Below are 14906 nucleotides of genomic sequence, written 5' to 3' on the forward strand. Positions count from 1 at the left end.
TCTCTTGCTCATCTGCAGATTGGTGGATACACACCTTTCTCTCCTAAAAGGGCATACAGGTTTAGTGATGCTCATGTTCAGGCTACCAGATTGTCTCTGCTTGATTTTCCAAATATTCTTTCTCTTGCTACCCTAAAACAGAAGGAAAAAGATCTGAAGTCCTTGAACAAATCATTTATTGTACATTAGTGGATGGTTTTGTAATAAAAGTCCTCATTGTCAACATGACAGAACAAACAAGAAACTCCAACATCCACCATTCCCAGCAGTGCTAACAAGTTACTGTGCAACGCCAGCCTTATTCCCACCATGAGCAGCAGCTGCACATTGCTGTGAGCAACACGTTAACTGCAATATCTGACATTTTGCAGACTCGCTACCATTAACCCGGACACCAATAGCTTTGTGCCATGGAAAGGTAGTGACTTGTGCCATTGTCCCATGGTCCTTCTGTTACTTTTCTTGAGGTCATATATATTTTAGGTGAGCTACATGAATTCCTCAGTTTCCACATGCAGCTGCAGACTACATGTACTGTACTTTTGCTCTGAAATGAAAATGCAGATGCAATTTAGTCCTTCCATTCACATAACTCACTAACTCCAACAGAAAGAGAGGTGTGTGGGTGTATTGCTATTAACTCTAGTCCACAGTAAAAGTCTCCTCAGAAATAAAGCAACATTACTGGTATTAATCTTCTTAAAATAGTTATTGGAACCTTTTTCTTTCAAAAATGCAAAACCAGACAGCATTCCCAAGGAAGCATGCCTCAGTGTATTAAGGATACAGTACTCAAGTGAACATAAAATAGCACCCAGAAAGATGGTAGTTGGCATGGAACACGTCTCTAATACGCTTTTCCAGTCAACCTGTATGTGTACCCACATTTAGGTACACGCATACATAGACACACAGAGTGGATTTTGTGTGAAACTGACAAGTGTGCAGAGATAATTTTTGTGCACTCTTTGGCTTTCAGAGTTCACACGTGCATGCAACAGATTTCTAAGTTGGAAAATGAAAGCTCCAATAACAGGAGCCTGGATTTGAGTAACCATGTTAAACCCAACAGTCGCACCTTCCCACTTGTTCCCTCTGCTATGGAGCTTGTGTCACCTCTCTGACTATTCTTCCTTGGAGAAAAATAGTACAAAGTGTATATGTAGAGTGGGTACCCCACAGCACAGACAAAATTACAGTCTGGAGGGTACTGAGTGCTAATTAAACATCCTTATAACACGGAACTTCACATTTTTTTTTCTCTCTCTTGCACAGCTGCATAGCACGATACACTTGAGATTATCAGTAATATCTTTTCCTTCACATGCTGTTGCTTAATTATGCATGCTGTTGGATGCTGGCATATGCATAGCCAAGCTGAGATACAGCAACAGAGTGAGTTACCCAAATTTGTGGTTTACAGTGGTAATACAGAACTTTGATGCACATATTAAAATTCTCAAGAGGAAAACATCTTGCAATTTATTGTAATATAAGTAGTAAACATCTGAATTTGTTTTTACACAGGTAATGGATAGGGTTTGCGACAGGTATATTTCAAACACTGCTGAATAAAAATGAACCTTTTACAAACCCACCAACCTAGAATGTTTTCTTCAAAATGATATTAAGTGTGTGGCTATGAAAACAGGGACACGTAAAAAAAAAAAAGCAAAAATCATGTACCATAGGGTAACATCTTTATAACTGGAGGAAAACAAAGGATTATATACATAAATACATATATTTATATATATAGCAAATTACAGTTTCCTGCACTGAATGTTTATCAAATAGACAAGTACTGAACAATACTGGATAGGGTGCTTTGCCACACCTTGTGGTCTCCTTAAATTCCCGTAAGAATGGAAGACAAGTTTCTATGGAGGATGCAACTTGTTCAGTGATGCGATCTCACACAAGAATAAAAAAAATATTAAAGAAAACCAAAAAATCCACTCCAGAAGTGCCTGACGTTTCCAGCACAGGCATCTTTCACAGCAAAACACGAATGCTCAGCTGCTCTTCAAGCACTTGCCCCAGCACAGGGGCTCCTGTGCAAGAGAACTTTATCATCAAGTGCAGCCATCACATGCTGAGGGCGACAAATTTGGGCAACATATCTGATGCTCAGCTTTGTCCACGGTGCTTTGGCAAGCCATGCCAAAGCTGTCACCTTTCTGATAGACTGATCAGTGGGAAGCGGTCACCTTTCTGATCCCCTACAGAAACTGTACCCTTTCTCTTGGAGCTGGGCAACTGCTCCTATGTGCTTTGGGTACAAAACAAGGCACCAGCTGGTTTTCTGGCTAATTGCCTTTTCAGTGCTCTGGGAACTGTGGTTATTAATGTAATGGGAGAGGTCGAAAAGAGCAGGACCAAGCTACTGTTGAGGACTATATATACAGTTACTCTTATTTGGGTTTTGAAAATAGAAAGCATCCACACCACACATTTCATTTAACCTGGCCAGAAATGCTAAGCTCAGGTTCTTAAGGCATAAATAAGTCCTTAGTGACAAGGATGACGCAGACTCCATTGGGTTCTAGTGACCTTACCAGAAACTGTCTTCAAAATATGGCAGTTACTAGCTAGGAATAACAGTCCCATTCAGGTGTCCTTTGGAGCACACAATACAAACATTGAGGGTATAAAAAGCACTTGGTTATCTCCACAGGTTAGTGGTGTCTGGAACTCGGTGGGTTGTAAATCCAGTCCATTACAATGAGAGTCATACTCACAATCATGAAGATTATGCCAACTATAAGGAAAATTAGAGCCTGTAATTGGAAAATAAAGTTGTATTAGTGAACAAAGTGACTGAGCAGATGATGGTTCACAGACTTTTCCATGGAAATCACATTTATATAACACCCAGGGCCTGAATTTGGGTTGTTCTCTGGGACTAAACATAAGTAATACCATACAGGGCTATGTGCATCAAGTTAATTATATGTAGAATTTCAGTCTAAAAGGGCTGGACTTTACAAGACCAAATCTTTAAAAAAAAAAAAAAAAAAAAAAAAGCACAACCCCCACAGTTTTGTTAATGTGAATAATAATACAAAATATAACTGATTAATATTTTTTTTCCTTTAAAAATTGACTAATTTTCAGTGAATGTTCATTGTTTCTGCCATCAAGAACAGCTTCAGAGTTAATCTTTTTCATCCTCATTAGATAAACAGGTAAGCCCATCTCTCTTCTCTGAAGGCATTTCTGTGTATATTAAAATGATCCAGATGCTTACTTTTCCCCTTTGCTTCAGTGGGGCTTTAGCTTACCCTAATCTGTCCACACTTAACAATATTCTGCCTCACAACACAAAGATGAATATTGTGTGTGGTCTTAGTGCAGGGTATGAAATTCTAGATGTACCTAGCACAGAAACACAAAGAATGAACAAAGTGGCATGAACAAATATTCAAAGTCTCTCTCTAATGATAGTGCTCCAAAAGTTGTCTTCAGAAATCATTTTATGATAATAAACCTTTCCTTTATACTTTCATTATGTACCAATAGAAATTCTTCCATCCCAATTAATTTGCTTTCTGTGGATGTATATACAGATGTGCATATGTACTGCTTACATGATGTGCCTGCATATATATTTCACCAATATCTTTTCTGATTAATTTTTCAAAGGACATGTCCTCAGTGATATTGTTAAGTGTGCAGATGGCTATTAATGTGAGCATTAATGCAAGGATAAAAGGTACTGCTGCAGCAGTCCAGTGCGACATAAACTCACTCTGCGTATAAATGATAGACCTTCATACATATCTCCTGTAGGTACGTAAATCTTTCTCAGTGGAGAGCTCACATCTCTATCACTGCATTATCTCTGCAGTACAACCTCCTTCTTAACCTTGACCTCAGATCTTCCTGTTAATCCACAGCTGGTCTTCCAGCGCCGACCTACAGCTCCTTATGCACTGTTTAGGTATTATTTATACAAGTGCAGGTGTTAACTAGAGCTTAGACTGGATTAACTAAATGCCTTTTTCTAGTGATAAAAGACACACTTTAACCTAGCCCCTTACTGATGTTTATCACTAGCAGTGGGGCCCTAAACTCTTTGGTTTGTGCGGCCTGGCTCTCTCTGCTACTGTGAATAACACTGCCCGGCCTGTGTTTGGTGTGAGCCCCGGCCATTTGTGATCAACTGCCAGATGTTGCAGGTCAAAGCCCTAGGATTTGTGGCCAGTGAGAAGCACACACCCTCCCATCATCCTTCCTTTGCAATTGCTGCCAGCATCCTTACCCCGATCTTCTGGGGAGACCTCAGGGACTCCTTCTTAACAAGCCGCAGGTAGAAGGCTGAGGGGAGGATGAAAATCAGCATGGTGGCAGAAGAAGCACCTGGAAGAGAAAGTGGAGCTGAGTGCCATGCTGTGTGATGCACAGCTGGCATGGTGCACCTGCAAGGTGTAACAGGATGTGGGGTGTTCATACAGAGCTCTCCCGTGGCCACCCACAGCCCACATAGCTTCGATTCCAGGCTGCAGAAGAATTTGCTCTCTGGTTAGGGAATAATTTCAGTGGGCTTAAGGGGGTCTGATTTGGGCCGTTTTCTTTGGAGTCCTGTGGTCTCATTCGTCTGCTGAGGCCCAGCCTCGAGGGCAGCATAGAGATGTCCAAGCACTTATTTGAGTGCTCAAGGCTGAAGAAGTAGGCAGTCACTGCCTGTGATGCAGATGTCCACATGTGAGCTGGCCAAGTGGGGACAAACCAATTTTTATCAGTTTTTATACTGGCTTTATTGAATTCCTTGTTCTTCATGCAAGTTAGCAACAAAGGTGGATAGCATTCAGCTTTGCCTGTCAGCTCTTTGGGAATTCCTATGTCCCTTTTAGCTGATACAAAATCAAGTCTGCGTTTATATTATTCCACTGTAAGACCCAAATGGAGAGTGTCATTCAGTCCACAAATGTAAATATGTTGTGGAAAGGATAAGCACAGTAAACAAAATGTATTTATGAAACCTACCGATAAATCCAAAGATGTCTTTAATAGCTGGGACGAAAATCACCAGCAGGTTATTAAAAGCAAGAATTACTGCTGCAATCAGGAAATGTCTTATCCAGCTGAATGGTCTTTTGGGAAACAGCAATGCACTGATAGATGAACGGACCTGTAAGATGAAAACCATCAGGGAAAGCAGTTAACAGCAGTTAATTTATCTTTGCTGTTTTAATGACCTATGCTGGTTACTTTTGCTGTGAGAAATTCTGACCGAAGAAATGTGTTTTCAGTCTTTGACTCCCTTTATGTAAATCTCACTCTGGCTTAGGTCTTTGAGAACTGGGTTCAGAATTTAGTGCAGAAACTCAAATATTTGCAGTGTAGAAGAAAGACAAGTAAATAGGGTGTAAAATCAGGGAGATGAAATCTGTTCAACTGAAAGATGCTGGTATCAGCAAAAACAACAACAACAAAAAAAACAACTCAAAGAAGCCCCCACTATGAATACTAATCAGCAGGCAAAAAATACGTGGAATATATGGGTTTCTGTATTCCAGAACCTGATCCCTCTGAAAATCCCACAAGAGTTCTGCAATTTACTTTTCTGAGAGAAAGAGCAAGCTTTTGTTTTACTTACATTAAAAATACACATATACATATGAATATATACATATGTAAAAGCATCTCTTGCAATGTCATTTGGAAATTATATATATAATATTATATATGTATTAAAGCTGTTGCAGTGGATCCTTTTTGCTTCACTTTCTCACACAAGAAAGAGGTTTTTCTTTCCCATCAGCAGAGATGGAAAGTAGGAAAAAGGTCAGCTGCAAACCCCTTTGGTGGTAGGAGATAGTCTTACTTTGAAGTACTCTGATAAGCTTAGAAGACTTGGAAGGTAGAGATTGAAAAGAAAGTGTTCTTACACCGGAAAAAAAACCTCAAAACGAACTTCTTTTTAGTAGTTTTAAAACAAAGCAGTTTCTGGATGAGTTTGGCAACTCAGTAAGTGTATGGAGTTCTGTCGGACTTGGAGCCTGTCATTTGGAAACACAGAATGAATTTTGCACATTATGTTTTTCAGGTTGATGTGACAACATGTTATGAAGAAGAAGGCAGATTGCAAAACTTTTATCTGGTTCCTCAGTTGGTATAAAACCGCATCACCCCTCTGAAGAACCACTGCCTGCATTCTTGTTCACTTGCTGTCAGCATCCTGTGCGTTATTCCTGCTGTGATGTTACCCCCGAAATGAAGCTATCAGACTGAAATTTTACAGTCACTAATGGTTTTTAGAGTGACTAACGCTACATAGACATATACTTGATTTTTTTTTTTGATAGCAATAGAATGTGTTTTTTTTTTTTTTTTTTTGGCGGGGGGGCGGGGAGGAGGGGAGAGAGAATAAACTCTGACCACATTAAGAAAATACAAATGTAGTAGTTCATAATAAAAGCAGTTGATACAACTATACTGCTTATTTGGAGTAATTAGATTACTAGTAATGCTGAGCTGGCTGTCCTGATGGGCCATATGAAGTTGTTTAGTATACTGGTTTTAAAGAAAATGATATTTTCTCTCTTTTTTTTTTTTTTTTTTTTTTTTTAATAGGACAATTAGTGCTGTGGTATGTAACTGCTAAGCCTTTGTACACTATTTGGATATAAAAATAATTATGCAGAGAGCTAAAAATGCAAAATACTGCATCTGACAGATAGAGGCTTTTGCAATGCTTAGCTTGTTTTCCCATGAATGGTTCTCAGCTAGTTAAGGCAAATTTAAGCACTTAAGTCATTGGCTTAAATGTGACATCTGGGGCAGAGCATCAGAGCACTCTAAGCTAGATGGACTGATCACTGTGGGTGCTTTAGACCAAGGCATTTTTTTTTTTTTTTTTTCAGGCAAACTTGAATGGTGATCACTGCTGTTAAGTATTTGCCAGCGAGCCTGGAAGCAGTATGTATGCACAGCTCGTGTTTGCATCTGGGACAGTGGATTATCTCTTAGCAGACAGAAGCACCAGGCCATGATGCAGATCAGCAGGAACCTGCCTGCAGTGTGGTGCTGGGCTGGTGTCTGCCGCACCAAATGGGGTGCCAGCCCCCCAGAACTCACTGGCCAGCACTGACTATTTTCTCCCCAGCTGCACAGCAGCAGGAGGAAGGCACGAAGGACAATCATGGTCTGAGCCACGTGCACCCTTTTTAGTTTGGGTGCTGTAGTAGGTGCATATGTCTGTATTAGGAAATCTTGTAGGTGGTTTGACTACATCCCCAGTCCTCAGTACGCACACTGCTGCTCTGTTAAATATAGCACACGGAGAGCCAGGGAGAGCCAGAGCAGTCGTTGCTGATTTATTTGTGATTTATTTATAAAGACTGATTTATTTCAGTCTTTCAAAGTTTGCAACCCTAGCTGTCTAAGGTTCTTGCTCTGGGCAAGCTGCATGTGAGAAAACTGACCCTCCCAAATCAACACTCGGGCCTGCTTTTCTTTAATGTTAGTTAACCTATCCTAAGTACCCACAGTTAGTGCATACTTGCTAGCCCTGATTTCAGCTCCAGCAGCTCTGTTACTCACAGGGAAAAGGACAAGGGGCACAGTCAGGGTGACAGCCACCAGCACTGCGAGGCGAACAGACAGAAGGAGGGTGTCAAAGGTGTACACCTTGGTGTATGTATGAAGTAGCTCATCTTCGACTTCTCCTACAAAAAGGAAACAGAGAGGAGTTGAGTGCCGTAAGCAGTATTTGCACATGCAAAAGGGAAATCTTTATCCTGCAGCCCGACAAGATTAGCTCTGGCCCAGCTGCTGCCATCAGATCCACGTTACGGGCTGGGCACGAAAGAGGAATTTTCCCAGCATTACTGATGCAACTCCATCATTCAGAGACGATGAGGGTAACACAGCTGTGAGGTGATGCTTTTGTACTCCAGCATCTCAAATGATTTTCTCAAAGTCATTAGGTTGGTGTGGAACCTGAGGCAAAAATAATTTCTCTGTTACGAAACAGAAAACAAATAAGTCAACTGGGAACAGATCCCTGGACCTCCACCCAAGTGTCCCAGCCGTCTCACCACAGCAGTGTGGTGCAGATTGTGCTGTGTCATTCACTTCTGTGCCATAACAGAGGAATCAACAAGGTAAAAAGAGGTGCTGTTTGCATAAACTGGTGTGCTAATATAGGGGCTACTCTGTTTACTTACCAGTTAGTCCTGCTCATCCTTATTTCTTTACACTAGAATGGTTTGCACCTGTTTTTCAGCACAGGTGAGGCTGAATTAGTGGCGTCAGAGCCAGGGTGGGTAGCTCTTAATAGTGTTGTGTAAAGCTGTTGAACATTAGAGTATTTTTGGTTTTGCTACTCCTGGACTTTGCAAGAGCCAAGTTTAAGGCAGCTTGCTGTCTGTGTTCACAAAACCAACTGCTCCCACTGTAGGTAGCCCTGAGACTCAGGATGGGTGAGGAGCTTGTGGCCTGGCAGCCAGATAAGTCTCACCAGTTATGCAGGAGGTTACAGACAGCACATTATTTCTGGATAATGCTTGTGCATGAATCCAGCCCCACAGAAAACACATGAACACTTGAGGCTCCATGTGGTAAATCCATCTTTCCAGACTCAAAATGAGAGGGAAAATTCTGGAGAGAACAGGGTTTTGACCTACCATAGAAGGTAAGGTATCCAAAGAGACCAGCCAGAAGATACATGATGAGCATGCCGGTGATGGAGATGTTTGAGACATTCTGCATCCGCTTTCGGGAGCGACTGAAGTAGGAGAGAAAGAGTAACAGTGCTGTTCTTACAAAGTCTCTATTTGCACAAGAAGTACTCTGAGGAGCAGTAAGTTCATAGCAAGTATGTGAGTTATACAGATCTCCTGAAGCTTCACAGCTCTGTGCAGAACAGCACAAAAAATGAAAATTTCAATAGAAAGTTTCAATAGAAACTTCACTTCTATTATTTACTTGGTGACAACATGTAGATGGGCCATGTTCTATACATCATTATTTCTATATCAATCTCAAATAGTGTATTTTAAATCAAATATGGAGAGATTAAAATTACAGGACTGGTAACAATAATGAGACAAGAACTTTCAGCCAGCTTTGTATGAACATGCCCTTATATCTACAGAGAGCTGTTCTGCAGGTTTAAGAACCTCCTGCAGGTCAAATTCTTTCTTTAGAGATCCCTTGGTTAAAGATTTTCTGTAAGAAAATCTTCAGCTTATGGTGCCTGAGAGCAAATTCCGAGTCATCAGAGAATTTTTACTTCTGAGGTTAAACATATTAAAATAGGAGGCAATGGATCTTGGTCTCCTTGAGTTTTGCAGCACAACCTCCTGTAAGGTAATTCTTGTTGCTGGACAAGTGCAATTTTTTAGCCCTTCCCAACTGTCAGCTCAGTGCTAGTTTAAGCAAATGTATTTGATTTTTGATATGTGATTATCAAAATGGGCCAGCTTAAGAGTCTATGTAAGACACCCAAACCAATGGCATCCCAGGAAACTTTAAAAGTAAGCAACAGCTGACCCGGGCGCAGAACTGATTAAGATATTTTTAGAATCCAGAATTCTCTGTTTCAGCGCTGTCTGTTGTGCAGCCAAATTCCCCAGTATATTTCATGTCATTCAAAGGACTGTCCAGACTCCTTCTTTCCTAAGTAAATATCGATCAACATGTCTCTCTGAACAGCGGCTCTTTGTCACTGGTATATTAGGTGAAAGCAAAGCCGATATCTATTTACTATGGCACACAATAAATCATTAGCGGGTGGGTGTCTACACACCAACAATCAAGGCAGAACAGGTAGAAAGTGATCTCTGCTATGGTTAACTGGAAGTATGGGACAAAATTTAAGAACCTTACTCTTTCAGTTCACTGTATATTGGTAGCACCTCAGGGTGGCATACGAATGCAAATGCCAGGATGGGTATTGCATAGGCAGTCTGTAAAATAAAGCTCCCATTAGTAAGAACGGTCACTGCTATATCTCTGACTTTTGGCAGGCAGCAGTTTAGCTGTGGTACAAATGGCAAAAGACAAATTCTACAGGATCTCCCTTACCCGTGAGTTGAAGACAAAGTATTTGGGCTGACACAAGTCACTACTGTCGCTGTGTGCTTCATATTCTACACCACTTCTGGGGGAGGTATCTCTCGGCTCCTCAAGGCCTGGCATGTGCCCAGCTGTGTTGTCCATCATGAAATTCACACCAGAGCTGAATGACTCATTTGGTAACATGACCAGGTGCATTGGCACTGTGTGGTTGGTGGCTGTCCAGTTTTCAACCCCGTGCTCCATGATGGGGAGAGGACAGGGTATTTGGGATTTCTTGAAGATTACCTGCAAAAGAGTAGACAATGTCATCAGAAGAGTACTACCATAAGAGATTACATTTATACCCATGATAAGCCAACAGGAATAAAAATAGACACACAGAAGTGAGAGGAGAAAGAGAGGGGGCAAGAAACAAAGTGCTATCACTTCTGCTTCTCATGTGAGTATTTGTTGTTACTCTAGTTCTGTCATTGCCCTGCTTTATATTTCATCCTTTCAACTGTTGCTTTTTAGGCTGATTTTTTAAATCTGGTTTCGTTCAGCACTAGCCTTGTTGATTTGATTCACTTGCAGGTGCTATTCTAACATCCACAATAAATTGTTATGGTAAGAGATTTAGCAGTGTTGCGCAGTTTACAGGCTCTGTATTTGCTTAGAGACAAGTCCTGAACAGTAACCTACCACACTGACAAAGAAAACCATGCAGGTCAGCGAAAAACCACTCGTATAACCAAGATAACCTGTGAAGCAAGAAAAAATATACAGTTCAGCAGCATATAAATTCACAATCCTAACAGAAATAAGAAAAGAGGTTAAGTGGGATATTAACCTTACCTAAGGTTTTTAGAAGGGAGAGGGGAAGAATAACCCCAACTGTTACAAGTATAACGAGGTAGTTCCCATTTAGGTACCATTCTCTGAAGACAGGGAATTAAAAAAAAAAAAAAAGAAAAAAAAATTATCATTGACACTGAAGTGAAAAATTTTCATCTAAGGGTCTGGTTGGACAAAGGTACCTACCCAGAATTCTCCTCGAGTTTCATAAATGCTCTGATCACTTCAGGAAGTTCATATTTAATAATAAAGAGGTAGCTTGACATTGCTGAAAAACAAGCAAACACCTTCAGGGAAAACAGTGTAATTCCAACAAAATAATTTGTTTAAAAAAACATTGATGCTATATGAAAAGCATACAGTTTCAATAAGTCAGTTTTTGCTAAAAATGGAGAAATGAGTTTTGTTCAAATAGCAGAGCAAATAAAGAAAAGGTATGTTCTCTTGATATTGTTCTTTTATAAACATGTCCTGAATGATGTCTAGCAGTTAGCCTTAGAATACAATAGTCATTACAGAACTAACAACATACTCTAGTCACTGTTATGAAATTTACACTTTCAAAGTTTTCTTTTGCTTTTCTGCTCTGTTTTTCCGGTGGACACTATCCATCTACTTTTTGTAGTAACTTTGGTTGTCACTTCCTCAAAACCTCTTTGTCTCCCTTGTGCCGTCTATTTCCAGCTTCTTTCTTCCATCTCTCTACTCCACATATCTAAAAAGCTAGTTTTCAAGATTCATGGTAGAAGGGTCGACTTCTATATATCTCATTGAAATCTACTTGCAGAAGGCATGCTTTTTAAAAGTTATCTTACATTGGCCACAGAGAGTTCCTTGGACGCCTATGGATCAACCTAGACAGTAAGTTGAAAACCACTGGACTACAGGAACAGCTATTCCTCTCTCTCAGGGAAACATTCTTCCTTCAGTTCAACCACATTTGATATCCAGGCTTGGGGAAGGAAAGGAAGACCATGGAATAAGACCTTTTATGAACACAATCAGAAAGTGTTTCAGTAGAGAGATATGAACCACCTCTGTCTGGGTAGTAAATTTGCTCTAAAACGACAGTAGAAATTTGTTACTAAAGCTTTGCAAAACATTCCAAGTTCCACGACAGAGACCAGAAAAAGATATATGTTTCATTGACTAATAATACATTATTAGTCAATGATAATATATATAATGATACTAATGCAACTTATGTCAACTACCTCTCCTGAAGAAATCTGGAAAATATGTACAGACTCCCCTAAGCTTTCTAATATAGTGTTCTCCAGTCTCCTATAAGGGTTTCTCCCTGGGTATTAAAAGGAAATAAGCTTTGGTGCTTGAACATGCAGTCCTTCACCTGCTACTTATGCCTGCAAGTAAATGGTCTCCATTCTGAGAGGATGGAGGTTACTTGATAGATATTTCACAGGAAGTATCCTTGTGGATGAATACTTTCAACGATCATTCTCAACCACTCAACATCTTGGAGAGATCAGAGTCTAGATATGTTTTCAAGCAGAGAATTTATTTGGAAAATGAATTACTGAAGAGTTTTTCTTCTCTGGAGAAGTCAGAGCCATGGGCTTCTCCTTTTAGGTGGGATTCATCTTTTCTGACTTGAGGAAGATGTCTTGTCTGAGCCATGGTCAATGAAGAGAAATGGACAAGCCAGGTTAGTCATCACTGAAGTGTCTGCATTGCTCATGCAGAGATCTCGGGCAACTAGCTTTCACCAGGCACTGAAGTGTCAGATAGCTAAAACAAAGCAAGAAGAATTCCTCCTGCCTTTCCGTATTAAAAAGATAATGCATATTGTACCCTTCTCATCTCTGATGCTGTTTACTCAGAGAGAGGAGAGAAAGTACTTGTTTTCTGTAGAAAAGCATTGGAGGGTAGAAAACATTTTTCTAAAAACTTTTTACCCTTACCTCCAATATTCTGCATCGTAACTGAAATGAAAACACCACACTTCCCAGGCCATCCAAACGCCTTTTCCCCCAGTTTTTCATATATTAATGAGCCTGAAAAAATAATAAAAAATAAAAATAAAAGTAAACATGGGCCACTACATTAGGTAAACTTGATGAATTGCATTCCAAGGTAAAAAACGTGCATGTAGTAGGGACTTTTGGTCAGTCACAAGCTGATCCTCATACCTCCTTCTTTTGATGTCTTTAGTAAGAGGTGGATGGAGTAGAGTGACAGTATTGCTACGCTGAGCAGCAGAATTCTGCAAGGCAAAACAGAAATCAGAATCCCATGTAAGACATCAGAAACACTCAGTTAATTTGAACGTATGCTTGTTCTCAAATTTTTACATCTTGGTAAGACTCAACTAAAGTAAACAGATCTCTGTGCAAGAGTCAGGTCTTTGGTCTCTTACCAGCTCATTGACCTCTCCTTTAAATCCCTCTAGTAATGCAGATTTAAACAAACAAACAAACAAAAAAACCACAAGCAAGCAAGCAAGCAACCAACCAAAAAAGACAACAAAAAACCCCAACAAATCCAGAACTGTGTGACAACTTCACTGCCAACTTATGCCTAGACTTCTGCCATTTTATCAAGTAATCGTGAAGTTGTAGAGCTTAGCTTTAAATGTACTCTTTGCAAATTACATAAGAAATCTTCCATGATGCTAAAATGTGGCATGACACTGGAAAACCTGCTTTTGGAGAGTTTGCAGCATTCTCTTCGAGCCTACTCTGCTTAAAGGTACTGGTGCCTCCCTTTGTCAATTCTGATTACTGACATACTCCTTCTACATAACATTTGCACACTAAGTGATTTCAGCTATCACCCTCTCACAAAATACTGGCAAAGATTGTAGCTTTGTATGACATTTTTAGGGCACAGTACTATGGGCAGCATATCTTATTACCACAACCATCTTGTTGTCAGCTTGCACAAGTGTTGGGCAGAAGGGGACATGATGACAACACGACAGAGCTAGGAAATTCCTACTCTACTGATGTACCTTACTCCATGGCTGAGCAGGAGGTTGTACCCACACCTTTTATTCCACTGAATGCAAGGTTTTGTATAAATATGGGAGACACTGATGGCTAAGTTTGTAAATGTATTATAGTCTAAGAGGGGACATAGCTGTAGGGGTCAGGTGATGGTCTCCAGACCATGTTTCCTTCTCCAAGAGAGACAGTCAACACTAGAGACTTCATGTGAGTGGGGTTGTCTCTCATGCTGTGCGTTCATGCTATACAGACAGGGGGGGTTTAATGTCTGAGGTTGCAGTGTATCCTTCCAAGATGGCATCTTTCTCAAAGGCACCCATGCAGCTGCTATGCAGAGGCATGGTCTCCAAGTCCTGACACGTGGGGTGCAGCTATAGTAAACTAAAGCCTACCTGGTGATACTTGCTAAACACTGCCAGGCAGCAGAAGAGACTTTCTGGTGTGTGGCCCATGCCAGTGGAAACCTTCCCCATGGAAGAGGAGGATGTAATGGGAGCTGCTGGGGAGCTTCTGAGTTTTAGAAGCCCTCTTCTTGGCTTTACTGTGTAGAAAATCTTCCAGCACGAGAGTAGTTGGGCAATATGAGAACCATAAATTAACTGCTGCCAGCATAGTCTAAATTAGAATTAATGTACGTCAGCTTCTATTTAGTAGATGGAATTTTTCTGTCCCACTGACATGAACGTCATGATCCGACAGAGGAACCTCTGGCAAGTGGATGCATGCCATGGGGGTAACAATATCCCTACAGAGTTCTGCAATTTAAATAAAACTCCTTCCTCCACCAGAAGAGAGAATGTTCTCATGCACAAAGTATGGAAGTAGAACAGAAAAGAAAATGAGCTGCAGGGTGGAGACATCCTTTGTTTTTTACTATATAAGACTCCATAGGGTTGCCGTGGCATTACTGCAGGCTTGCCAGCAGAGAACTTCTTTAGCACTGCCAGCAGAGCTAATGTCATTAGGTTCACATCCGCCTTTTTTTCAGCCACTCTCGTGAATGAACAGAGCCTGAAGAATAAAAATATTGCAAAGGGAATGTGTTTTTTTTTCCTTTTTTTTTTTTTTTTTCCTCTC

The 14906-nt window shown here is 40.5% G+C and overlaps 1 protein-coding gene across 3 annotated transcripts in view; it reads right to left on the reverse strand.

Annotated features, from left to right (window-relative positions):
* Positions 1–1461: 1461 nt before the first annotated feature.
* SLC38A4 (solute carrier family 38 member 4) overlaps positions 1462–14906 on the reverse strand; it is a 32838-nt gene continuing 19393 nt past the window's right edge. For all 3 annotated transcript variants that reach the window (XM_040551879.1, XM_040551863.1, XM_040551870.1), the window contains 12 exons: positions 13014–13087; positions 12786–12878; positions 11050–11131; positions 10864–10946; positions 10711–10769; positions 10036–10314; positions 9838–9917; positions 8634–8734; positions 7549–7673; positions 4990–5134; positions 4265–4362; positions 1462–2780 (listed from right to left, as the gene is read on the reverse strand). In XM_040551879.1, coding sequence (XP_040407813.1) covers positions 2679–2780; positions 4265–4362; positions 4990–5134; positions 7549–7673; positions 8634–8734; positions 9838–9917; positions 10036–10314; positions 10711–10769; positions 10864–10946; positions 11050–11131; positions 12786–12878; positions 13014–13087 — 1321 coding nt within the window. In that variant the 3' untranslated portion in view covers positions 1462–2678. The remainder of the gene's footprint in view (positions 2781–4264; positions 4363–4989; positions 5135–7548; positions 7674–8633; positions 8735–9837; positions 9918–10035; positions 10315–10710; positions 10770–10863; positions 10947–11049; positions 11132–12785; positions 12879–13013; positions 13088–14906) is intronic.

This window comes from Cygnus olor, chromosome 1 (genome assembly GCF_009769625.2).
Source record: "Cygnus olor isolate bCygOlo1 chromosome 1, bCygOlo1.pri.v2, whole genome shotgun sequence".
Classification (NCBI taxonomy): Eukaryota; Metazoa; Chordata; class Aves; order Anseriformes; family Anatidae; genus Cygnus; species Cygnus olor.